Raw genomic sequence first — 23,889 nt, 5'->3', positions numbered from 1 at the left:
GCAAAAAGTCAGTCTTAAAAACATTCCTTTGATTACTGAGTCCAAGACCTTCCTATGTTTAGGACTCAATATTCCTCCTTATTCCGATGGCTTGAGTAGCTTGCAGAGAAAAAAACTTTTATTACCTTATTCTTGTTTCTGAATCCTTGTGTTTATGGAGCAATACAAGCACAAGAATGACCTTCGGAACGAGACTATACACTAGCTTTGATGGGGGTGTGTGTGTGTTTCTTTGCTTTGCATCTTATGTATTTGAATGTAAATTGGTATTAAAAATAGATAATGGAATATTTGGAAGAAAATTAAGTCTTGATGGTTAAACAGTAAGAACTGTAAGAAGAGTAAGAAATCAAGTGTCTGTGGTTTTGGGAATGATCACTGATACAGGAGAACATGACTAGAACCCTAGAGATGTAAGTATGGAGACCCTATTTAAAAGGTCTTGACAGCTTTATTTGCAAAAGAGGTGCTGACACACTTTGCTTACAGACCACGATGGTTCCAAGTATACATGAAAGCTAATTTTTAAGCATGTAGGAAACTTTGTGCCTTTTAGATTTTGCCAACAGGTTCAGATGGCTGTGAACATAGAACTGCAACCCAGGTTAGATACAAGTATATTCAAAACGCCATGGATAATCATAATTACCATGTTAGGCACCCAAACTGCAGTCAGGAAAAACAGTGCTGATGCAACAGTAATTTCTCATCTACTGTATGAGAAGTTAGAAGACTAGTACAACGCTTAAAGCTGAAATTCAACCCTATGAAGAGGAAATAGTGCAAGATTCACATTCCACTAAAGTACTGTTAAAGCCTCCTGCTTCCAAGCAGGCAATAAACAGACCAATACATAAAGAATCAGTGTTGCTAACAGTCGTCCTAAGAGGAATCCTCTTGGGAAAAAAGCTGTGGGAAATTCTCTTAGGAAAGATTTCACTCCCAGGGTTTGGGTCTAGATACTAACTGTAAGTAGTATTCTCATAGATACTCTTCTGGATTTAAGTGTAGGAACACACCATTTCCTTAAGAAGCTGCCTTGAAAGGTGAAGTTTTGAGAACAGGTATAAAAAGACAGGAGGGTGAGAGGACAGAATAAAAATACAACATGATTTTCAGTGTCTCCAACACCAAAACAAATCTATATTACAGATCACTTTGTAGCAATTTACAAAAGGTACACTACATATATTATATATACATATAGAATAGTATTATTTCAATCGCTAAGTTCTTCCTCATCACTGAAATAAGCACTTTTCTTAATCCGCGGACGTTTTGAATCATCTGAAATTGAAGATTCCCCTGCAGTCTGTGTCCATCGCTGTTGTTCTTCCTCAATTTTGGCTTGCTACAATGAAAGAAGGAAAAGTATTAGCTAGGACTAAGAACAACTAAGATGCATTACAAATAATAATGCTAATTATTCATATGCATTGAATCATTAAATAAGTTAGAGAATTGCAAGGGTTTATCTCCATTTCCAGTAAACTGTGCGATAAATGCACTAGGAAACATTCCTGAAAGTATTTCTCACACACAAACAGTCTTCTACACCATTGCAGGCCACATAGACTATCCTGTATTTTCAAAAAGTGGAATTTTGCCCATGGCAAAAAAACTATAGAGCAGCTAAGATCTGAAGCAAAGAATGCCTCACGTTTTAAACTGATGTTATTGAATCAGCTTTGTTCCACTAACAAGTCTTCTAACAGTTGTCTTTTGCAATCATTCATTCACATAATGAATGCCTTTGGGGATACTGAAGGTTATTCAGCTAAAGATTTAAATAGAAGCTTCCTGTTTTTACCAGATAAACTTTTTGGATGGTGAGAGATATGGGAATGTTTCTTGGCTTCATAGGTTTTATTTTCAATTGTGGAGTTTTTGGGGAAAGGGGGAATAATTGTGCATATTTGAATTATTTTTTTGGACTATATAATGTAAAAATTCTGCACTCATTACAGTCAGATTCAGAACAAAGTTGTGCTAATAACTCTTGAGGGTTTTTTTGGGGACAGGCACACAGCGGACGGGGAGCAAAGAAATTTGAATAACAGGTCAGGCTTGCTCTGCGTAGTGAAGCAGAAGTGTGTAAACAAGTAATAAAGGCAGTAATACAGATGTCAGACAATCTATCTACATAACAGAATATGCACTCAGTACGTTTTGAGAGATGAGTCTACTAGAGACTGCGATGGACTGTACTAGGCAAAGGAAGTACCCCAGAAATACATGTTGTTCAAGGATAGTCCAGTGAGGGCAGAGGACGTGTCCAGTCATTCATACATAACTGTGTTTCCCCATCTGCTCAGTTAACAAAGAAAAGAGGGATTTGTGAATAAAAATCTAGCAGGGCAGTGCAGCAGAGATGACAAAAAACTAAGCAGCAAAGGAGCTTGAAGGAAATAAAAAGCTGCAACACATAATACAAAATAAATACACATAAACCAGCAATAATGAAAGTGCAAAAACCCCAAACAAAATCCCACTGAACATGACTGCAATGTGAAGATGTAACTACAGTTACCAACTGCTGCTGCCAAACGAGAGCCCCCCAAGTGCTACAGAGCAGACAGACCTATGCACGTATCTCAGAGCTTTTGAAGAGCACCTGAAGAAGGAAGTAGACTTGCATTTAAAAAATAATAATAAATATGCAATGCTTCAATTTTGTACCTGAAAAGCTATGGCTTGGCTGAGGCTATCCAGAGCAGGGTCTTCTCCTTCCTCTTCACTTTCTCCTTCCTCCTCACTTCATTGTGCAGAGAGAAAAAGAAAAAAAGTTCTTTAATTTAAGTGTTTGGTATGAAAAAACTTCCTAAAAGCAGTAGGAACATGTAAGTAAATATACATACATTTCTTCTGGCTCAACTATTTTCTTTTTCTTCTTCTTTTCTTTTTTCTTCGGTGGCTCCCGCTCTCCTAGCATATTCTTAGGACAAGCATAACTTAAGTGTCCTGCTTCCTTGGAGAAAAAGAAATATTGCTTAACACAAACCATTACAAACAACTATATGTTAAAACATATCATGAGGGAAGTTAATGTAAGACAGTTCATGGAGAAAAAAATGGAAGCAATTAGTAAGATAAATGGAATGCTGAATTAGCACACAGAAGATAAACTCCCCTCTATAAACTTGCCATGGAAATTAAGAGATTGGTGGTGATATGCACGTTTAACTGCATACTAAGAACAAGCCATGAACACAAAAGATTTCTTTGGCTGCTGCAATAGCTGAATATACTACATACAGTTTATATTCAAGATAGAAATCTCAGAATTAACAAGTTAAGACACAGAAGTGAGACAACATTTCTGCTGTTATGAATATAAATCAAGTTTGTATTGGACATTAAATACCATCTGAATCTCAATGTCCTACATCATTACATTCAGGAAAAGTCAGAAATTGCCTAAAACTTAAAACTCACTGCTAGATAAAACAGTTGTTTCCACTGCTTATTTTACTGCCAACTATGTTGTGAACTTCTAAAGATATAGCAAAAGCAGTCATTTTGAAGCAAAGATTAGGAGATTTTCATTCGCAAGCAGCATTACACTGACACTCAGATTTGTCTGCTCATCAGCATGTTAAGTATCCATAACACACACGTATTTTTTCCCCCACCCCCAGAATCTTGAATAAAAGACAGAAGGGGTACTATCATTCCTGAAAATGATACAACGTGCTATGCAAGTTGATAATATCGACCAAAAAAAATTTAACAGCAAAGGCAGGATTAGCAATGGCCAAACTGAAGACATCAGCTAAGATTCTGTGCTTGTTTTGGCTGGGATAGTTGATGTTCTTCACAGTAGCTGGTATGGGGCTAGCTATAGTTTTGAATTTGTCCTGGAAACAGTTTTGATTGCACGGGAATGTTTTAGCTATTGCTGAGCAGAGTTTACACAGAGTCAAGGCCCCTTCTGCCACTCATCCCCCTCACCACTGGGTGGGCTGGGGGTGCACAGAACCAGGACGACTGACCTAAAATGACCCAAGGCATACTTCTAGACCAGATGATGTCATGCTCAGCCATAACACTAGTGGGAAGTTTGGCAGGGGTGCTGTTGCTCAAGGATTGCCTAGGCATTGATTGGTTGGTGGTGATCAACTGTTTTCATTTGCATCACTTGCCTTTCTTGGGTTTTATTTCTCTTTGTTATTTTCATTTTCATTGCCATTTACTATTATTACTACTATTTTATATTATTTCAATTATTAAGCTGTTCTTATCCCACAACTTTTCTCCATTTCTCTACATTTTTGGTTTTACTCACCCCACATTCGTAACACTTAGACTTATCAAAGTAGTTACGCCTGCGAATGAATTCTGCTGCTCTTCCATTATCAATGGCAATACTTGCTTTTATTACTCTTCCAAACAACTGAAGAAAATTGGAAAGAAAAGGTAAATGTTTTGGGACTGCAAACCCAACCCTCCTGCCATAATGACTTTCCACAATTTACCTGTTTGTTATTAAGTGCCCGAGAACAGTTTTGTGCAGATTCTTTATCCAAAAACAAAATAAAGGCAACTCCTTTGCTCTTCCTGGTGTCTTTGTCTTTCATAATAGTAACTCTGAAAACATATAACTGCATTATTGATACACTAAAATGACTTCAGAGACATTTTTTCCTTAAAGATCTCAGTGGGATCTTACTTTGTTATATAGCAAAAAGGTTAAAGTATATCTAACAATAAAAATGCTCAATAAAGAGAAATTCAAAGGAACAGCTAACCTGGCCATGAGCTTACAGGTAGAGTGGAGATGATTTTAAAAAAGAATGTGAGGTATTTCTGGGGATAGTGCCACTCTTAATTCCCTTGGATGACCTGAACAGAGAACATACTCTTTAGATCTGCAGGCAATCTAACTGGAGGGAACTATGCATACTGGAAGGTGAAAGAAAAAATCAGGAGTAATCTAATCACTGCCATTATTGCTGAAAAACACAGTGCATTGAACTGCATCCAAACTGAGAAATCTATGTTTGTGTAGAACTAATCAGCTAAACAGGTTCACAGTAGGAAATGCTAAGTATGTGCAGTATTGTTCTACAAATATCTCCAGCTGAAATCCAAGGATTATGGATACATGTGTTATTTCACATGACATATGAAGTTAAATCTTCAGTCTAACATTGATATCAACAGCTTCAATAGCACATTGAGAAATTCAAGAAGGGTCTAGATGCAGTAAAAAAAAAAAAAAAGAAAAAATTACAAGATAGGGCAGGGGGGTGGGAACCTACACAACTTCAACTCTTATTGATTTCAAATGCATCCTTATATCTAATTTTAGGTAAAATACTAAGCAGTCACAATAACAAGTCCCTCTAGAATCACAAGTAGAGAACTGTACATTGCAATTGTGGGAACTGTGATATCTGATTGACATAAGTAAAAGCTCTCACTTCTACACTTATCCATTGTGCCCCACACATGTTCAAGGGAAGGAGAACAATACTTACTAGAAGAATACTACTTCAACTATTTCAGAGAAAAGACTGATGGTATGTAATGACATTCTACTTGCTCTTAGGAAATGGTTAGCAAAACCTGTCCCTAGCACAAATATTCTTGTACTATGTATGTAACTGCAAAAACTTCCAGTTGTTAAATTAAATTTATACTTTATTAAAATGAACAGAACTTCAATACAGTTCCACATTCATGCTTTAATTATAAAAAGCTCAAGACTTTCAGGTGAAGGAAAGACATTAAATATTTAAAATGAGAGGTACAAAAACAGAAGGCCATATCAGGTCACTTACTTGACAACTTTCCCATACTTTGAAAATATCTGAAATATAAAACAAAATAAAAAGATTTAGCAACAGACAATTGCATTTCATTAGTAATAAATTTATCACAACAAACTGATATATATCAGTATTGATTTTACAGTCAAAATCGTTGTCAGCAAATTAAATCTAAACAATGCAGCTCTTAAAACTTACCCTGTACAGATCATTGTTTGTCAAAGCAAAGGGTAAATTGGACACATACACTGTGCTTTTGCTTGGTGCCAACCCACCACTCATTTTTCTGGTAACAGGAGAAAGAGAGAAGAGTTAAACTGTATTCAACAGAGAAATCAATTAAAAAACAGTTGCAAGACTTTCAGCTGTATTTCAAACCCAGACAGCCATGATGAAGTTGCAGAAAAGCATAGCTCTTATTTCCCTTTATCTCCCTTACATCATTTTACATGGAAATTAGTGTTTGCCTTCATGGGCTACAGAAGACATACAATCCTTCCTCCTCTCCTGGATCCAAACATATTTTTCTTGTATGTGAGCCATATGTATGTGAAATTATTGACCTTTGTTCAAGTACCTGCATGATCTGATTCTTTATACAAGTATCAGTTCAGCTGCATTCAACATAAAATAAAACACAATCAGTTAAGTGAAAAAAAGTTTCCCTAAAGCAGAGCCCTAATTATTGGAGAGAGAGAGAGATACATTTTAAAGTCAATGTAGTCAGATGCTAGAGCAGCATGCATTTCCTCTTGTAGCTATTGCTCAGGTTTCTACACTCCTCTAGAACTCCAAGTGTATTCCAGAGCTGACCATAAGACAGCATTCTCCCCTAGAAGCACTTCCCTACCTCCTCCTAATTAAGCAGCTCTATCCCGGCAAGAAACAGGGCAATTTCAAAGCCATTTTCAGTTCCAATCTTTTCTGCGGTCTTGAAACTAAGTATGTCTGGAAACAATGAATCAATTAAAAAATACTGTTATAACCATGTACATATCTTCTAACACTAGGTGAAGAGTAACTGAACTAACTAGAGAAAGAACAGCCAATGTTTTTCTTCCCATTTGGACATTTCCCAAAATTTTAAGTGATGTAAAGTCTGTGTAAAACGTTCTCTTTGATCCATTCTGTAGCCATGGCCCAGACCAAGAGCTAAGTGAGTAAAATTTAAGATCAAAACACAGCCCTTTTGAAAGAGCACATCAAATAGTACAGCAAATCCACTACCTACACAGTCCAATTGCTACCTCCTTGTCCAGTTTCCTACAGCCTTATTACTGCTTCTTGGCACTTCTAGCCAATTTCTAACTGAGGATTAAGCCATTTCTTCAGCAAGATCAACTCATTTTTAAAATGCAGACAAAAGTTGATTAAGGGATAAAAAACCTGAAGTATTAAAAGCAACATCTGCCATAGCACATAGTTTCTTATGGGACTTTTTGGGTAGCTAGTCTGAAGAGAATGCTTGGCCAAGTGCCAACAAAGTAACTAATATCATATTATAATCTGGCTGATGTTTTCAGGCATTTCATGATTCAGCCATCTGAAGACCTGATATTCCCAACAGGCACTGATTATCCAAGTGTTTTGCTTCTTTTTCCTGACATGCTTACTGTATCACAATTCATTTGAGCGGCAGTTTCCAAGTGATTGAATTTTGAGGTTCTCCGCGTTCAGAGACAGTTTTTTTGGCATGAGCAAAAACAGAAGCATAAAGGTTAAGCAAATGAAAACAGAATAAATTTTCAATAAAGGCCATACATTGCATCTGGTGTTATGCAGGCTGGATTCATTATCCCAAATTCCTTTCTGCTTGGCATTAGTATCCTTGACAAGCCTAACCAAACGGACTTGGCAACGTTCCACACGAATAGATGGCCTGAAGTGGAGTTATCCAGATGTACAGTGGATAGAAGGACTTGGTAAGATTGACCTTAATGCTGCACTATAGTACATTGCCAGCGCTAATATATTGCAACAGTGGAGGAGAAAACAGCAGGGGTGAGCCTCAAGTGTCTGATGACAGCAATTTCACTCTGCCTAAACGACAAGAGAAGCTGGAGCACCAGGAGATCAAGCAGCCCTCACTGTAACGGGCAGGCGCCGAGGAGAACGGCATCGCTGGAGAGCAGTCAGCTTGCACATCCCACAGCACCACAGTGCAAACCTCCAAAGAGGAGGTGATACATCATGCAGAGATTACTACGGGCCTAATACCTCAGTTGTTAGGAAATTATTAATGAAGGCAGCCTACAGAACCACCATTTTCAGCTGCACACTACTTTTTCCAGAAGCAAGCTGGAAGAGTTGCACCTTGGAGTGCTGGCTGCCAGACAGCTGAGGTTGAACTTTGTTTCTAGTCCCCTGAACAAATTTAAGTGTAACAGTTTTGCTGCTCCAACTGCCCAAATATTTTTAGCAGTTTGTATTGTTTAGGACTGTTGTGCAAGGATTTCTCATTTTTAATGTCTGACTCACTGGACAGGCACAACTTTAATACAAGACAGAGTACTGTAACTGTAGGGCTATCATCATTTACTATCTGATGATTTTTAGTGGGAGGAGTAAAAAAATGTCAGTTCCAGCTTTAAGGCAGATCTCTAGATGAGACGTCATCTGGAGGCTCACCATTACAAGGCTGAGAGGCCTTCTATTTCAGGAAGTTTCTGACTTCATAGAACTGCCCAATAAAAATTTAACACTTTCATCACATTCTTTCTCCTTGATCACTAGTCACTCTGCTCAGCTGGCAAAAAAAAAGTAAATATCCCCTTTCCTCAAGAAAAAAACCCCAAAGCAACCAAAAAACAACATCTGAGCTTTCTACTTGCTGCAGGAGACTCACCTTCGAGTCATGTACAGCCTGACTTCTATATCCTGCCAGAGCTCTCCGACAAATCAAAACATTTCTGTTTTATCCTGGATGCTTTTATGGGGTTTCCCTGATCTTCAAGGTATTACCTGATTACTTAACTTTAAAGCATCAGCTGAAAGCAAGTACATTATCCCCATGGGACTGAGTAAAATTCCCATTAATGTAACAGCCTCTGTGTAATATTAATGTCACCTTCATAATTTTTACACATTAACTTTGAGGATAGAGTTGTTTCTCATTACAATGACTTCTTGAATTCAATCTTTTTTGACTTTTCTAACAACTTGAACTAAAAGAAGCCATTCTTTGACAAGAACCATCTGTCAGTAATGATTAAGTCTCCTGAAAAAATAGATCAGGTACATGAATATGTTTTGTTTGAATCCAATATGCTTAATGCAGCATCTGTTACTAGCGCTGGGGACATCACAAGAAAAGACAATGATTAATTTCAGTAATTGGCTTTTCTACTCTGTCCCAGAACACATAAGAACACCAGCAAAACTGTTCAGATGCCTCTGAAGCACCAAGTGGAGTCTAAATTTACTCATACTTCCATGACTTAACATCAGTGTTTCCGCTTAAGCACAAATTTGTGTGTTTAAGTGCAGAGCAGCAAGGTCAGATTTATAATTTAATCAATTAAAGTAGCATAAATGATTTGCGAACAAGTTTCTCAAGGCTTGCTCACTCAGGCCAACTAATTTGAGCTCTTCTATCTTGATCCTTAAAACACAGTATTTTATTCCTGATTTAATAGCATCAACAGAGTTTAGACCCAAATCAACAAACCATTAGTTTCAGAGGAGCTTGGCTCAGGCTTATAATCAAATGTCTGTGGTAAAGGAGGAAACCAAACTCATGTTCTCCTTGGTTCCTGTCAAGGGTATTAACCACTTGCTACAATTCTATCCTACAGAGGGGGCATGGAATAAGCTGTCAAAGCATAATCTGTTTTATCTCACAGTCACCAAAATAGTACAAAGCAAATATTAAACAGGATCAGAGTTTGGTAAACAACGTTAATGCTATCAGCAAAGAAAGAAAGTCTGCCCAAGCCAAAGAGGAACGTAAAAAGGATCCGTTTGAATTGAACCGCTCTTACGCACTAATCTAGCTACAAAAACTTACGGACATTAAGTAAGCGAGCATCAGACCACCAGCAAGGACTACCTTAAGCGCTTTCTTAACAGTCCTTTTAAAGCGATTTCCAGCATAGCCAAGATGGGAGAAGAGCTGTTTGGTTCAATCGCATCTGGTCTCGCCCAGAACCTCACCCAGGAGGGGCAGATCTGGGTAGCTTAGTTGGTGACGGCCATTCCTCCTCAAATCCCAGCCGAGAGACTTGACTCCATTTCAGAGCTCGGTACGTGCAAACCCCCATTAAGGCAACAGAGCCACAGACTGCTCACAGACTGCTCACAGACTCCACACGCTGTACTAAAGCTTTTGGCCGTAGCATCACCCCGCGGTTCCCTTACCACAGCACGGTCCCGACCAGCTGCTTATTTCGTCCCTTCCTACGCCGCAAAAGCCCGAAGAGAGGGAGCTGTAAACAAGCGCTCCCACACGCGCGGTGCCCCCGTCCCGGAGGGCTCAGCCCGCGAGGGAGCCCATCCTGAGACGCGGCACCGGAGGACACGCAGGTCCCTACGGGATCGATCCGAACTCTCCACTCGCCGCCTTCTCGCTGCTTCCCGCTCCCACCGCCCCGATCCCGTCGCGCTTCCGCTGACGCAGCGCGCCCGGCGCGGCTGCGGCCAATGGGCGGCCCCGGGAGGGCGGAGGTTCCGCTGACGCGCCGGCAGCGCCGGAAGCGGCGGTGGAGGTGTGGTGCTGTCCGGGTGGTGCGGGGCCGTTCAGGAGGTGCGAAGCTCTCTCGGGGTTTTGGGGCCGTCCTGGACGTGCGGGGCCATCGCAGGGCCGCCGCGCCGCGGGAGCTGGACGCGGGTGAGCGGCGGGGCGCGGAGCGGGGCCGGCTGTCCGGCCGGGCACCGCGGGGCGAGCAGGGTACTGCGCGCTGCCGCAGCCGATGGCGCGGCCCCGCGGGTGCGGGCTCTGTCCTTGCGGGGCGCCCCGGGGCCGCCTACCCCTTTTCAAGGGTAGATTGTAAATTCGTTGTCTGGGGTATCTGGGACTTCAGGGGAACCAAAACTGTCAGAAATACACAAAAAGACGTGGAAACTCACGCAATCAGTGCAAGCAGTGAGGACGGTTTGTTGCAGTGATTTGCCCTGGGTGAAATACTCACGATTGGTTGGTACTTTCAGGAGTAATTGTTGAGAGCATTGCAGTTTTGACCTGTTACGACAGCAGTATGGAGAGCTGACATATTTTATTGTCCAAGTGTGCCGCAAGACAAAGCCGGGGAGGAGGCGGAGGTCCATGCGCTTGTTTGCATTGACGGTGCCGGCGCAGCAGCCCCTCGCAGCCTGGTGGAATATTCTTTTCGTGGCATTGGCACTGGTGAAGGACAGGTTGGTATCTGCAGGTGGTCAGGCAAAGAGAAGCGCTAATACATCAGTCATTGTATTAATATAACCCCCAACGCATTGCCTCCATTTCTCTTGCTCTCAGGCATGTATTGGAATGATGTGGTAAGAAAACGGAATTGATGGGATTGTAAATTCTCATAGGAATGCTGCTGCTCTGAATAATTTTATTCAGCTTATGCATGTCTGGCTATTTTTTCTTTTGAGATGCAAGTTAATTTGACTTTGGAAGAAAGCTGCTTTCCTCAGGTTATTTGGTATCTAGGTGAATATGCCTAGACTTGTTGCAATCATGCTTCTTTTTGCTTTTGAAAATCTTACAACCTAATATTTGTTATTAGGGAGAGATGGACTGTCTTTGAATCTCTGTTTTTCTTAATGCCTCCCTCACATTATTTTATTTCCTAATGTGTTGGATTTTTCCCTCTACTCTTACACTTCTGCTTTTTCATCCTACGAGTAGGACTGTGTCTGTTCAGTGTTTTGTGCCTGTCCCAGATATGAGGGGAGGTTGAGAATTTTTTTTTTTTCCCTCTCAAACTCAGTTTTATCCATCTTATCAATTGTCTAGGTAAGAGATGCTAGGATATCTTTGAAGCACTATCAAATATGGAGTCTAATTGTTGGAAGAAAAAGCAGTGTTTTCTCTCTGTCTTTATGTCCTCACTGCAGGAATCATTACAAAGTTAATAGTGATATTTCTGATAAGTTACATCTGTCCCAGATCTTACTTTCACAAAAGCATCTGAGCTTTTTTTGGAGAGCTTTCCAAAGCAGAGGAGAGAAAGAACTGGCCCACATTTGTGAATCTGCTGTTTGTGAAAGTAATATTATGAACCCAGATATACCCCTTAGCATGGGAGACGCTGCAGCTGCCTGTCTCTGCGTTTACAGCACAGCATTGGTTTTATGCTTTGTTCACATATGGCAAGATATAGCCTTCTAGATTAGAGAGCTGTATGTTTTGGAAACAAAAATGTAGATTCTACAGAAGGATGATGGCACACACTAGAAAATTGCGAATCCTGGAGAAGTAGGTATTTCTAGCCTTGATGAAGACTGATGTCTCAAGTAAGTGTAAACAGACAAGAATTGTGTACTAAGTATTTCAGAATACTGGAGTGCTTTTGCAAATGTATGAAGGATTTTTAGCACATTATTTAGAAAGCAAAAAGGAATTAAAAAACAATGACTTATAAAGAAAACCCAGTTGTGCAAAAAAATCTGAAGTGACCTATGTAATCTGCTTGATGAAGAAACCCTTGTTGTATTACATCAGTTATATGTATATACATACATACAAAGTGCTGTGAAATCGGAGCAAAGCCATTCTTGGCTGGCCATAGTAGACCAGCTTGTGTTGCATTAATAGAATGGCTTCTCCATTCACAGAATGTATTTATTTGAGAAAATAAAGACCTTGCTTTAAGTAGAAGAGTCACCTCTGATCAAAATTAGGAAGAGATTGTTTAAATTAATATAGCTAGTGGTTAAGTCTCATTGTGTTAAAGACATATCAACTACTTTTGCTGAACTTGCTAATAGAAAATAGTCATTCAGTATGAGTGGCAATGCTGATTTTTTTTTTATTTGTTTTACAACAACTTTGTACTCATTGAGAGAACAGATGAATTTGAATTCAGCATAATAAACTTGAGATTTGATCTCCTGAATCTTTGTTAATGGAATATTCTCATATTGACCTTAGGAGTTTCGATTCTTCATGGTTGTTATTAAAGCTGTGTTAGGCCACATGATTTAAGTAATGGGTTTTTTTCTTTTTCTATAGAAACAGATGAAATGTACTCAGGATGCTGGGAAATGCATTTTCCTCCTTTTAAACATCTTTTTTTCTTCTAACTTTATCTCATTGGTCTCAGCTAAAATTTGTCTGTTTGGTCTTCTATGTAAAATCAGTCTTCTCCTACTTGTTCACCTTACTAGCATTTTGAGCAATGTACTTGATGGTTGATTCTGTCTGATTAACTTCTTCGTTTAATTCCTCTAAATGAGAATGAGATTTTCTTTTCCACCTCCATAGTTGCTTGTTTTCTGGTGTATATTTTTTTATGTCTATCTACTGACTTTTGTGATAGTGTATCTCTACCTTCTTTCCAGCTTGTGTTTTGCTTTGTCAAAATACTGATGATAATTCTTGCTAGTTTCAGTGAGGTCCAACAGTGATAAAAAAGGGAGTGTTTTTATCAGCCTGGCTGCTTGATAATGTAATGGAGCTTGTACATGAGTGGTGGTGGTGGTGCCTGCTGCCAGTGATGTGTGTTGGGATGTTGGAGGTGGTTTGACTGACAGAGTAGCAGGATGTGTAAGTTTGCACTCATCTTCAGTGGCCCTTATCTGAAATGCGTTGCTTTTTGAATGGTGTGTTCAGTTAACAGTTCCATAACTTCTGCAGGCACCAGGGCAGGGACACTACTGTATTTATGAAAATGGAAAGAAAAAAAAGCCCACTTGAAAACCTTATTTGAATCCAGCTTCTGGTATTTGCCGTTGGTCTAAAAAACTGAGGCTTACTGTCAAGTACCTAGATCTCTGCACATGTGAGAGATGGGTGAGCTGTGGACAAGCAGGGGTGGGAGTGGGCGCTGTTGGGTGGCTCAAGTGCTCCCCAGCTGTGGGCAGGTCTGGCAGAAGGAATGATCTACCCTGGGGCAAGGGTTGGGCATGAGGGGCCAGCAGTGAAGTGTATTGAGGAAGACCACGTGATGATTCATGTCTTGCTTCATCCAATTCTCTCCCTCCTGGTACTTAAAAACACAGTGGTATTCTGGTACTAGGCACAAAGAAAAGAGGACTGTGGGGACAGTGTGAGAGCAAATGAAACACCCTCTCTGTAATGTGGGAAGGAGGGCATGAAGTTGGTCAAAGAGCTGTTCATGTACATGTAACCCCTGGTGGGAATTTTTAAGGCTTTAGCAAAAGTCCCTGGAGTAGAGAATAAAGAAAAGTTGAGACAGTTACTATGAAAGTGCCAGGACAGTACTTCTGATGATATGCCTGACCATCCAATACAGCAATATGGATGGTTTCAGAACCACAGCAAAAGTGGTTTCAGAATTAGTAACTCTTCTGTCCCTTAGAGGGCAGGGCCAGCGGATCCTCTAGCTTTTGCCCTTACTAAAACCAGGATCAGCTGGTTGGCTTAGTCAGCTTTTGATTTGTAATCTGTGGCTACATCAGGCTAGTCCTGTGTCTTGGTTATCGAACAAACTTAAGGTCAAGTCTCTTATAAAATGGAACAATATTTTAAGAAGATACTCTGGTTTGTTTGAACCAATGGTAGGGTAAAAATCTCTGAACATAAATGCATCTTACAGTTGAGGAAAGAGCTGCTTTGTCGGGATTTACAGTGTATTTTTAAAGGAAAAGCCTTTGTTAAATCGTAACCTCTCATCACATGCAACTGAGTTTTATTTTTCTTTACTTAATGATGTTGAAAGACAGTTAAATAAATATTCATTAAGTGAATATGTTAAATATTTTTCTGAGTGCTTTTAAGAAAGCAGTTACAGTAGTTTCCAAAAACTTTTGCTAATGAATGGAAGAAAAACTGGGATTTGAGATAGTGAGTAAAAGATGACAAAAGGGAAAGAAAATTCTGGAATTTATTAGGAAGGTGTTTTTTCTGTAATAATTTGTCACAGGAAGTTTTTTGATACTGTTTATTTAGCTGAGTAATTCATATTCTTTCTTAATTGAGTGTGGTAAGTAACTGCTAATTCAGACAGATCACAGGGGACAGGTGGGTAAAACATTTAGATTTTAGCTGTCTGGTTTACTTAAAAGAAAAAAATGTACTTATGATGAATATATATGCATTTTTTGCTAATTTCAGTTTCTTTTTTTGTAGGAAAGTGAATGGATCTTCAGGAGCAGAGTTGCTAAAACTGACGGAAAAGTGAGTGAGTGTTTGTTGTTTTATGCAGTGGTACATATCTTAGTACTACCTCTGTTTACAGTTATTAATCCCTTTGTCATGTTGATTCTTAACATCTGTATTAATCAATATTTCTGTATAGCCTCATAAGTCTATTTCCAATAAAATGTTTTTACTTTGTGCAAGTAGGTATTGTTATGTATTTCTTCTTCTGAATATGACCTGCTGTTACTTTTCCTTAATGACTGTTTTTAATAGCAGAGCTACCATTGTGAGGGGATACTTTGAAAAATATAATTCTAGCAGTTGTTTGAACTCCTCAAGTCTGTATTGCCCAACATAGCATGACTAGAATCTCTTAGGGTGATGGTTTATTGCTACCTGCCTTTAATTACTAATTTTGACTTTGAAAGGCACGCTTCTTTGGAAAGAGGAATTTTTGTGTTCTGCTGGCTTCCAATTTAAAACAGGAAGTATCTGCATATGAAGAATGTGTTTTATTCATGTAATCAAAGTGCAGAGCTTTTTAGTAAATGAATGATGTGCTGTGTTTTAACTGCTTGATAGTTGAGTTAATGAAATAATTAAAAGTTATTATATTATATTAAAAATTAGAAATTATTTAATAAATAGTTTAAATATTTTTTAGAAGTCCAGTATTTTTAGCAGAGCAGTATCAAAATTGCTATATGTGTATGCATTTATATGTACAGCTAGTATTTGCAGTATGCATATATTTCAATAGAGCTGTTTATAGTATCTCTAAGTCCTGTAATTTTACTGATTATACTACACTAATTTCCAGTTGTTCTGTTGTTCTTGCACATACTGTGAGTTATTTTTGCTGACCATACTGTGAGTTATTTTTGCTTAAAGTACATTAATTACTTTCTATAGTAATTTCTAGTATAACTAGAAGTACTTATTTTAAAGGACTGACAATAGGAAGTGTATGTACAGAGCTTGTGCATAATGCATTATATTGAGAGAAGTCCGTGAACCTTTATTTCTATGCTCACTATCCTTTTGTCTATTCATAACTAATTGGTTTTCACTAATTGTATTTTGATTGTCTTTAGTGGCATATCGAAGAGATGAAATGTGGTCTGAAGGGCGATATGACTATGAAAGAGTTCCAAGAGAACGTCTCCCTCCAAGGATTCACGGTGATGTAAGTGTATAGTAAGTTTCTATAGCACTGTAGTGTTACACTTTATACAATGGCTTGTACCATAAGGGCTGGATTTATGTTTCTAATATACCCCAAGTTCTTTTCTTTTCTCAGTCTTTGAAGCCAACAAGCTCGCAAATGCATTTGCATAGAAGTCATAGGATGCCTACAAAATTAAGTCTTGGATACTTTTTTCTTATTTTCAAGTCTATTGGAACTGTTTCAGAATATTTGTATTTTGATAAATTGAATTTTTTTGGTGTAATTCTTTGTCTTATTAAACATAGGGTTTTAATAACTTCTAAAGAACAAAAGGCCATACTGTGTTGTATTTTTCCAGTCTTTTCTTTCTATGTTAATAGTATGGACAATAACTCTCAGGCACATGGTGTGACTCTTGGGAATGATCCTGTGCAGGGCTAAGAGTTGGACTTGATGATTCTTGTGGATCCCTTCCAACTCAGCCTATTCTGTGATCTGTGATTCTTTTAAGTAATTTCAGGTCATAAAGTAACTACTTTCAAAATTGTTCTTGTCACCGATACAGTTTTTTATTATGAGGCTTAAAGTATTGGAGGAAATGTTTAAAGCAAATGTTAAAAATACATCTTTACTAAAGAAATTGTGCTTTGAAGTCTTGTAAGGGAAATGCTTTTCAAGAAGTGTCAATGGAAATCTACTTTGTAGGCATGGAGTCTTTCGTGGTATGTTACATATGTATGTTGTGCTTGTAAAAGCAAACACAGAAGCTATGCTTGCTCTGCTGTAGAATAACTTCAGAATGCTTTCAGAACATTTCTGTGCCAAAGAGTTGGGTAATTTTTTTTCTTTGTCTGAAGTCTCTAACAAAGATATAAAACAGGCTGTAGCTTTGTCTTTTGAGGTATTACACCATAAATAGAACTTTAAGAATACTTATAATAATATTTTTATTTTGCATCCTGTGCAATGTGCTTTAAGCAAAATAAAATTTCAGATACCAGTGCTTGTTATCTGACTTTCCTTTTAATTATCTTAAATGGTGAAATAATAGCATAGCTGAGTTAGCATACCTTCTGGGTCCCATTTGTTACATTTTCAGCTCATCATTTTGGAAGCATACCAATGTCAGTAACTTGGTAACCAGTTATATAGGCTTCTCTATTGAGTAATGTATTAGACTTTGGCTGCTCTGTGACATTTTTAACTCTCTTTACAGGGAACAACAAAATTTCTGTGTTTTCAGTAACCTGGAAATCAGATTCATTTGGACAGGGTATTTAGCTACCTCCTCCTCCAAAATACTTATCAACAGTAGGACAGGAGGAAAAGCAGAATGTATTTTCACAGATTTTTTTTTTTAATAGTTTGACTTGACTAACATGTTGCTGATTTAATTTTACCATTGCATCAATGACATTTCTAAATCCTTGTAGTCTTTCAGGCTGTTCAGAGAACAAATCATGACATATGCATTATGAAAATTTACTTTACAGTTTAAAAGATGTGATGCGTTCAGTTTGATGCAAGAATTAACTAGATAGTTCAAAGCTAGCTTTATATTACATGTGTTTGGAACTGGGGATGAAGTGACTAGCAGAATACACTCATCACAATTAATACTATCCATCTCTACCAAAACAACACCCCAGTAGCTGGGCAATCCAAAACGCGGTGTCTCTCTGCCATACTGAAAGATGAAGTTCCTTCTCATAGAGCTCTGCAGATTCAAGACCATTAGAAGGCAGTTTCTGTCCTTGTAAGCCTATGCCATTGTATCTGTGTCCATGTGTAGAAGTCTGACTTAATTTTGACTAGGAAAGTGAAATGGCATTAATTTATCCAATCTATGAATGTGCTTAGTGCTTGCTGATAGGTTAGTACATTGGAACTGAGATGTGCCAGTGATACAGAATGAAGTATCTTTTGTTTGAGAGAGCAAGAGCCGTGTCCTAATCTAAACTGGGTGCTAATTATATATCAAGTATAGATTGTAGTAGAAACACATGCTTTCAGATCCTGGTAAAGAACATAAAGTTGCATGCACTTGGCACAGTAACTAGTATCCGTAACTAGATACACCTTGAGCTTTCATGTGACTGTCCTTATGTGTGTCAATATAGTTATGTGATGGGGTCTTCTGGGTGAGGTTAAAGCATACAGCTGTTTTATTTCAGCTGCAGAGCACATCTCTGTAAGACACTAAATTATAAAAAAGAATTACATGTGGAGTATGTTCAATGAGGTAAGGGTAAATCAAGCATTGTGGCTGTGTATGACTGTGTGTGAAGTATCCACTTTGCATCAGTATGGCTATAGCCTGGCTTGGGATTGCCTCTAGTCCATTTGTTGGGTGGCCTGTGAAATCAGAACTAACGTTGTTTTACATGACAATATTTAGCAGTTTATGAGTGTAATTTTTGTGTATTTTTCTACAAAAACTATTGGTGCATTAGGTTGTGGCTTCTGCTTACTATTAAAACAATAGTTTGAATATCTTTTTCCCCCTCCAAATTGCACATGCTAACTCAACTCTCTGCATATGTAGCTTTTGGTTTAAGGCCCAAAGAAAAAATATTTTGCTAAAGGAAGAAGACTTAAAATACAAAATCTTTCATTCGTTTTTTCATTTGCTTTTTATTTGCAGTTGACTTAGGTAAAACTTGGTTCCAGAAAATTGAATGTGTGTCTTTTACAGCTGGACAATTTTTGCTTAATAAACAATGGATTTCTTTAATTGGCAATGGCATATGACTTGTTATTTATTTGAAGGAAATACAGTAAATTAATTTTGTGTTCTTGCAAAAAGCTGTCTGAAACTTGCATTAAAATTAAAAATGAGTGTTAAAACTCTGTCACTTGAATCCTCAGATCACCTACTGCATTGTATTGAGTGGGTGCTTATCTGTTAACATTATGAAGCAAGGACTGTCTTAATTATAATCTCTGCTGTGTGGGGGATGTTGTGGACATTAAGTAAATTGTTAATATTTTCAAATGTGCTCTTTATTTTACAGGCATCACAGGTGTAACTTGCTCTGTTGGTTTCCAAAGTTAATATAAAAGTCTTTGAGAAATACATGTAGCTAATGCTTAAAAAAACCATGTAGCTGATGGTTAGAAAGTAGCTAATGCTGTTGAAAATTTTCTCTCTATAATTAAACTTGTAATGCCTAAGGATTGAATCTGAGTGGTGTCCAATTAGATTTAATAAGTTATTCCACCATCAGACTGGCATGATTTTTAATATTTGTTGTTTTCCTGTACAATTTCTTCTTTTAAGATTATTTAAGTCCCATATTTAGAAATAATTTATCTTTAGTTTTGTTTATTCACTACAGATTTACGTCTTTTAAAAGCAATGTGATTTTGTTTGTTTTGTGGTTTAGGGTGATTACCATAGAATAGTAAACGTTTTGCCCAAGAAACCACCACTGCTTGAGAGACCTGGGGATGGCAGTTACAGTCGGTATGATGATTACAGTCATGCTGAGTACAGAGACTATGAAGAGGGTCGTAGCTTTGCCCATGACCGAAGAAGTGGCCCTCCACACCGAGGTGTACGTAAGGTGATTCTTCTCGCATGTTTATGATATTTATTTTTTCATTAATACTTGAATACGAAACAATTAAAATACTATTTCAGACAGAGCACTGGTGTTACTGCTGTTATCACAAACTGAAATAGAATTAATAGAAAAGAAATCCAGGTTTTGGATGTGAAAGCCCAGAATCTGAACTGGGAAAACAAAAATGGCCAGAAGCCCTCTCTGTAATGCAGTGCAAAGTTACCTGGATGAATGGAAGAATGATTGCAGAATCTTTCTGTTTAACAAGTCCTTGTACATGCAAGTTGTTGAATGTTATCTATGTATCCTTCTAGTTCTCACAGTTGTTCACTTAGTCATGATGATGAATGCATTTTTTTTTCCAATAGCTGCACGTAAGTACAAAATTTATGGTCCCTTGTAAAAGTTATTACTGTTGCCTCCTGCGATCCAGCTGTTTGGAATTCTGTAACTTCAAGCTATTGATGGTAATTTGTATTTCAAAGAGGAAATTTTTTTTTAAGTCAAAGCATCTGTATTTTGTAGTTTTTGTGTTTTGTACAGCATTGCAAAGTTGCTCTCTTCAGTATCGATAGAGAAAGAAAATGGAGTACAGTGAATAAATTAAGAGGATACTTGGTGTGAGAGATTAAAGCTTTTTTTTTTTTTTAGCTCATTAAATACTTTGATTTTTCAGTAAGTAACTAGTTGGCAACTAGCTGTACCTGACATCTGATGTTGAGATACATGTCACACAGTTGTTTTGCATGTCTGTTTTGCAGGATGAATCAGGATACAGATGGGCAAGGGATGATCATCCTACAAGTCGGCAGCCTGAGTACAGGTACTTTATAAGACTATAGTAGTGCCATGCATAAGCTGCAAATATTTAGGGTATTTTACTTTGTTATCCAAACAGTTGGTAGAGCAGAGCAGTGCAATGACAGGGAAAGAACATCTGCTGAAGTAAAAGACAATAGTGGACAGTGGTTTTTAGTTGTATTGTTTGAAATAGAAATAAAATAAATGGTATGGCATGAAAGTCTCTACTTTAGTATGTGTTTAATAAGGATAGGAGGCATAATGATAACATGTTTAGGATGGTAACCTAGGCCTGTAAATAACTTAGTGCATCTCTCTGGTCAGTCACAGTTTTTGGATGAGTTCAGAGAATTCTTCGGTCTGTTATTTGATTCTGTGGTTGCAGTATCTTCAGGCCACAATACAGTGGAATGATGTTTGATATGGGATTATTTCAGTTAGCAAATAAAAAGAAAAATTGCTATTAAACCTGCAGCAAGTTAAAAAAAACACTTCAGGGAGGTCAGAAAAAGCTCAGATGGAGCAAGCCTGACAAGCTTACTCAAGGCCTTAGTCTTGAATATGAATATGAAGCTGTTAGTAGCAATATCAATACAGGGCTACACAGTTGCAGTAGATACATCTGTTCCTTTGAATGTGATTATTGTTTAGATGTAATATAACTGAGTTATTCTATAACCTCACCATGAAAGAAATCCATATACCATAAGGGTCTGTGTGTACTATACTTCTTTCAAAATTGCATTCCTGTGGCTAAAAGAAATAGTAAAGGTTTTTGAAAAGTAGTGGTTAATAGAAACTTATATAAAAATTCTTCCATTTTTTCCTCTCAATTTAGGAGAATCAGAGTTGTTTAAAGCTGAGGAAGTTAAAACGCTGAGAAGAGTGACTTACTGTCAGGCAGTTTATTGTACACAGAACAAGAGTGGCACCCAGTGGTCAAAAAGATTGTCTTAAATGCATCCTGATTTCTTCCTTTTAAAATGTGAGGATAAAATGTCAGCTCATTTTGTTGAAGTCTTTAAAAGCATGTTGTGTGGTAGGTGATAGTCCCATCTGAGTCTTTATTTTATACTTTAGACTATGTAACTTAAATGACTGCAGTAATGCTATGGAAGAACTTCATAAAGATCCATGGTTCAGTTGAGGGTATGAGAATATATTTGCAATTAAATGAAACCCTGCTGATTTATTGTATAAATATAGTAAATAACCGTGAAAGTAAAATCTTGTGATCAGACTGCTGAAGACTTGTAATGTTACATATTTGTAATACACTTAATTATGATTTCTTGCATATGGCTCACTATTGAGCTATGTAGTGGATCTCAACAGAGGAAATCAAAGTACAGTACTTGGTATATGTTGTCTCCTGTGGTGAAAACGCTAATTACTTTCCATTTGCTCTATAAAACATGATATTAAAAAGTTAGTATATGCAAAAATGCTTTCTCTTTGGATATGCTGAAAGTTATTTTGGGTAAGTTCTTCTGAAGTACATATAAATATTTTTTTTCCTTTGAGGTAGTAGAAGGAAATTTAAGATTATTCTAAGAAGGATTTTTTTTCTTAAATTGCGTGGAACATGGCTAAGACAGTACAAAATTAGAAGCTAAAGACACTCAGGAGACTTGTATAGTTAATGGGTTTTCATAGGCAGTGCAGTGACTATAAATTCTAAAAATAATAGCACTTCTATTGACCCAAATAATCAGTTTTATTGAGTATTTTTAAAAACTCATTCTGTAGCTAAAAATGTGCCATAAGAAATTGTTGCAAATATGTTAGCATTTCCTTTTAAGCATTCATCATTCAGATTTTCCTGCTTTGGGTTTTGATATAACTGTTGAAAAGTACTTTCTATCTCCTACTATTTCCATTTTTGTTTCCCCTATCTTGATTCAGAGTGCTAAAAAACGTTTAATGAGATTCTCCTGAAGTAAAATTGCTGCTTATCTGCAATATCAAAAATCTTTAAATGATGCAGAATTTTGGGGAGTGAAAAAATCATCCTGGGATGGAGCAACCCCAGGTGTATGTACAGACTGGGGAATAAGAGGCTGGAAAGCAGTGCCACGGAAAGGGACCTGGGAGTCCTGGTCAATGGCAAGTTGAACATGAGTCAGCAGTGCCCTGGCAGGCAGGAGGGCCAACTGTGTCCGGGGGGGCATCAGGCAAAGCATCACCAACCAGTTGAGGGAGCGGATTGTCCCGCTCTGCTCTGCGCTGGTGTGGTCTCACCTTGAATATTGTGTGCGGTTTTGGGCACTGCAATATAAGAAAGATATAAAGTTGTTAGAGAGTGTCGCAAGGAGGGGAACGAAGATGGTGAAAGGCCTTGGGGGAAGTTGTAGGAGGAGCAGCTCAGGTCACTTGTGTTCAGCCTGGAGAAGAGGAGACTGAGGGGAGATCTCATTGCAGTCTACAACTTCCTTTTGAGGGGAAGAGGAGGGGCGGGCACTGATCTCTTCTGTGTGGTGGCCAGTGACAGGACCCGAGGGAAGGGCCTGAAATTGTTTCAGGATAGGTTTAGGTTAGGTATTAGGAAAAGGTTCTTCACCCAGCGTGTGGTTGGGTACTGGAACAGGCTCCCCAAAGAAGCGGTCGCAGCACCAAGCCTGACAGAGTTCAAGAAGCGTTTGGACAATGTGTTCAGGCCCATGGTGTGATTCTTGGGACTGTCCTGTGCAGGGCCATGAATTGGACTTCAGTGATCCTTGTGAGTCCCTTCCAACTCAGGATATTCTATGAGTCTGTGGTTTTCTGAAACTTTGCTATGTTGAAGAAACCAGCTGTCAGGTTTTTTGTAGTGTTATTTTTGGTTGCTGTTTTGGTTGTTGTTTCTTTTGTGGTGGCTTTTTTTTTTTTAAGCTTCTTGCCTTTTTGCTAAAAATAGGAAGTGCTTGCTTACTTAGCAGTTGCAGAGCTGAGGCTTCAGCTGTGATGTGTCTCCTGACCAGCAACATTTCTCTGTGAGTGACAAGAGGATTGCTGAGGTTCTACCACTTGGCTTAGCTGTCTTTTTTTTTCTTGCCTTCATCCTACCTTCATCCTTCTTATGGAGTTATGCTCCACTTTCCAAGCAGCTTTCATTTACATAGTAGACATTATCATGTCTACCATGGAGTGGAGCATTACAAGTCCTTTTGCTGTTTTCTGGATCTCACGGTTCTTGGGAGTTGTTAGCCCTGTTTTATACTATGCTTAGAGAACAGCTGTCATACTGACTATGACTTCTTTATGCCAATATAGTATTTTATATGTAAAAAATAAAGTAATTCCGAGGATATGTGGGGCATAAATTTCAAAATGAGTTCCTAGCTCTTTTTCTCCTGT

General features: G+C 38.2%; 2 protein-coding genes across 5 annotated transcripts in view; one reads left to right on the top strand and one right to left on the bottom strand.

Annotated features, from left to right (window-relative positions):
• Positions 1–431: 431 nt before the first annotated feature.
• Positions 432–10,370, bottom strand: ZCRB1 (zinc finger CCHC-type and RNA binding motif containing 1). Its single transcript, XM_017838145.1, has 8 exons — positions 10,128–10,370; positions 5,970–6,057; positions 5,784–5,812; positions 4,476–4,587; positions 4,286–4,393; positions 2,859–2,968; positions 2,680–2,755; positions 432–1,351 (listed from the first exon to the last, which is right to left on the bottom strand). Exons 2-8 carry the CDS (start codon positions 6,051–6,053, stop codon positions 1,220–1,222), a joined length of 651 nt encoding a protein of 216 aa, XP_017693634.1. The 5' UTR covers positions 6,054–6,057; positions 10,128–10,370; the 3' UTR covers positions 432–1,219.
• A 67-nt stretch (positions 10,371–10,437) lies between these two features.
• PPHLN1 (periphilin 1) overlaps positions 10,438–23,889 on the top strand; it is a 67,366-nt gene continuing 53,914 nt past the window's right edge. For 3 of the 4 annotated variants that reach the window (XM_017838141.1, XM_017838144.1, XM_017838140.1), the window contains exons 1-6: positions 10,438–10,512; positions 10,917–11,123; positions 15,007–15,054; positions 16,113–16,204; positions 19,573–19,752; positions 20,514–20,575. In XM_017838141.1, the coding sequence (XP_017693630.1) occupies position 15,054; positions 16,113–16,204; positions 19,573–19,752; positions 20,514–20,575 (335 nt within the window). In that variant the 5' untranslated portion in view covers positions 10,438–10,512; positions 10,917–11,123; positions 15,007–15,053. The remainder of the gene's footprint in view (positions 10,513–10,916; positions 11,124–15,006; positions 15,055–16,112; positions 16,205–19,572; positions 19,753–20,513; positions 20,576–23,889) is intronic. The other variant, XM_017838142.1, reaches the window with a different exon arrangement.

This window comes from Lepidothrix coronata, unplaced genomic scaffold (genome assembly GCF_001604755.1).
Source record: "Lepidothrix coronata isolate B3197 unplaced genomic scaffold, Lepidothrix_coronata-1.0 Scaffold325, whole genome shotgun sequence".
NCBI classification, from domain to species: domain Eukaryota; kingdom Metazoa; phylum Chordata; class Aves; order Passeriformes; family Pipridae; genus Lepidothrix; species Lepidothrix coronata.
Note: the sequence above shows the minus strand (reverse complement) of the source record. Positions and strands in the feature narration are given on the sequence as shown.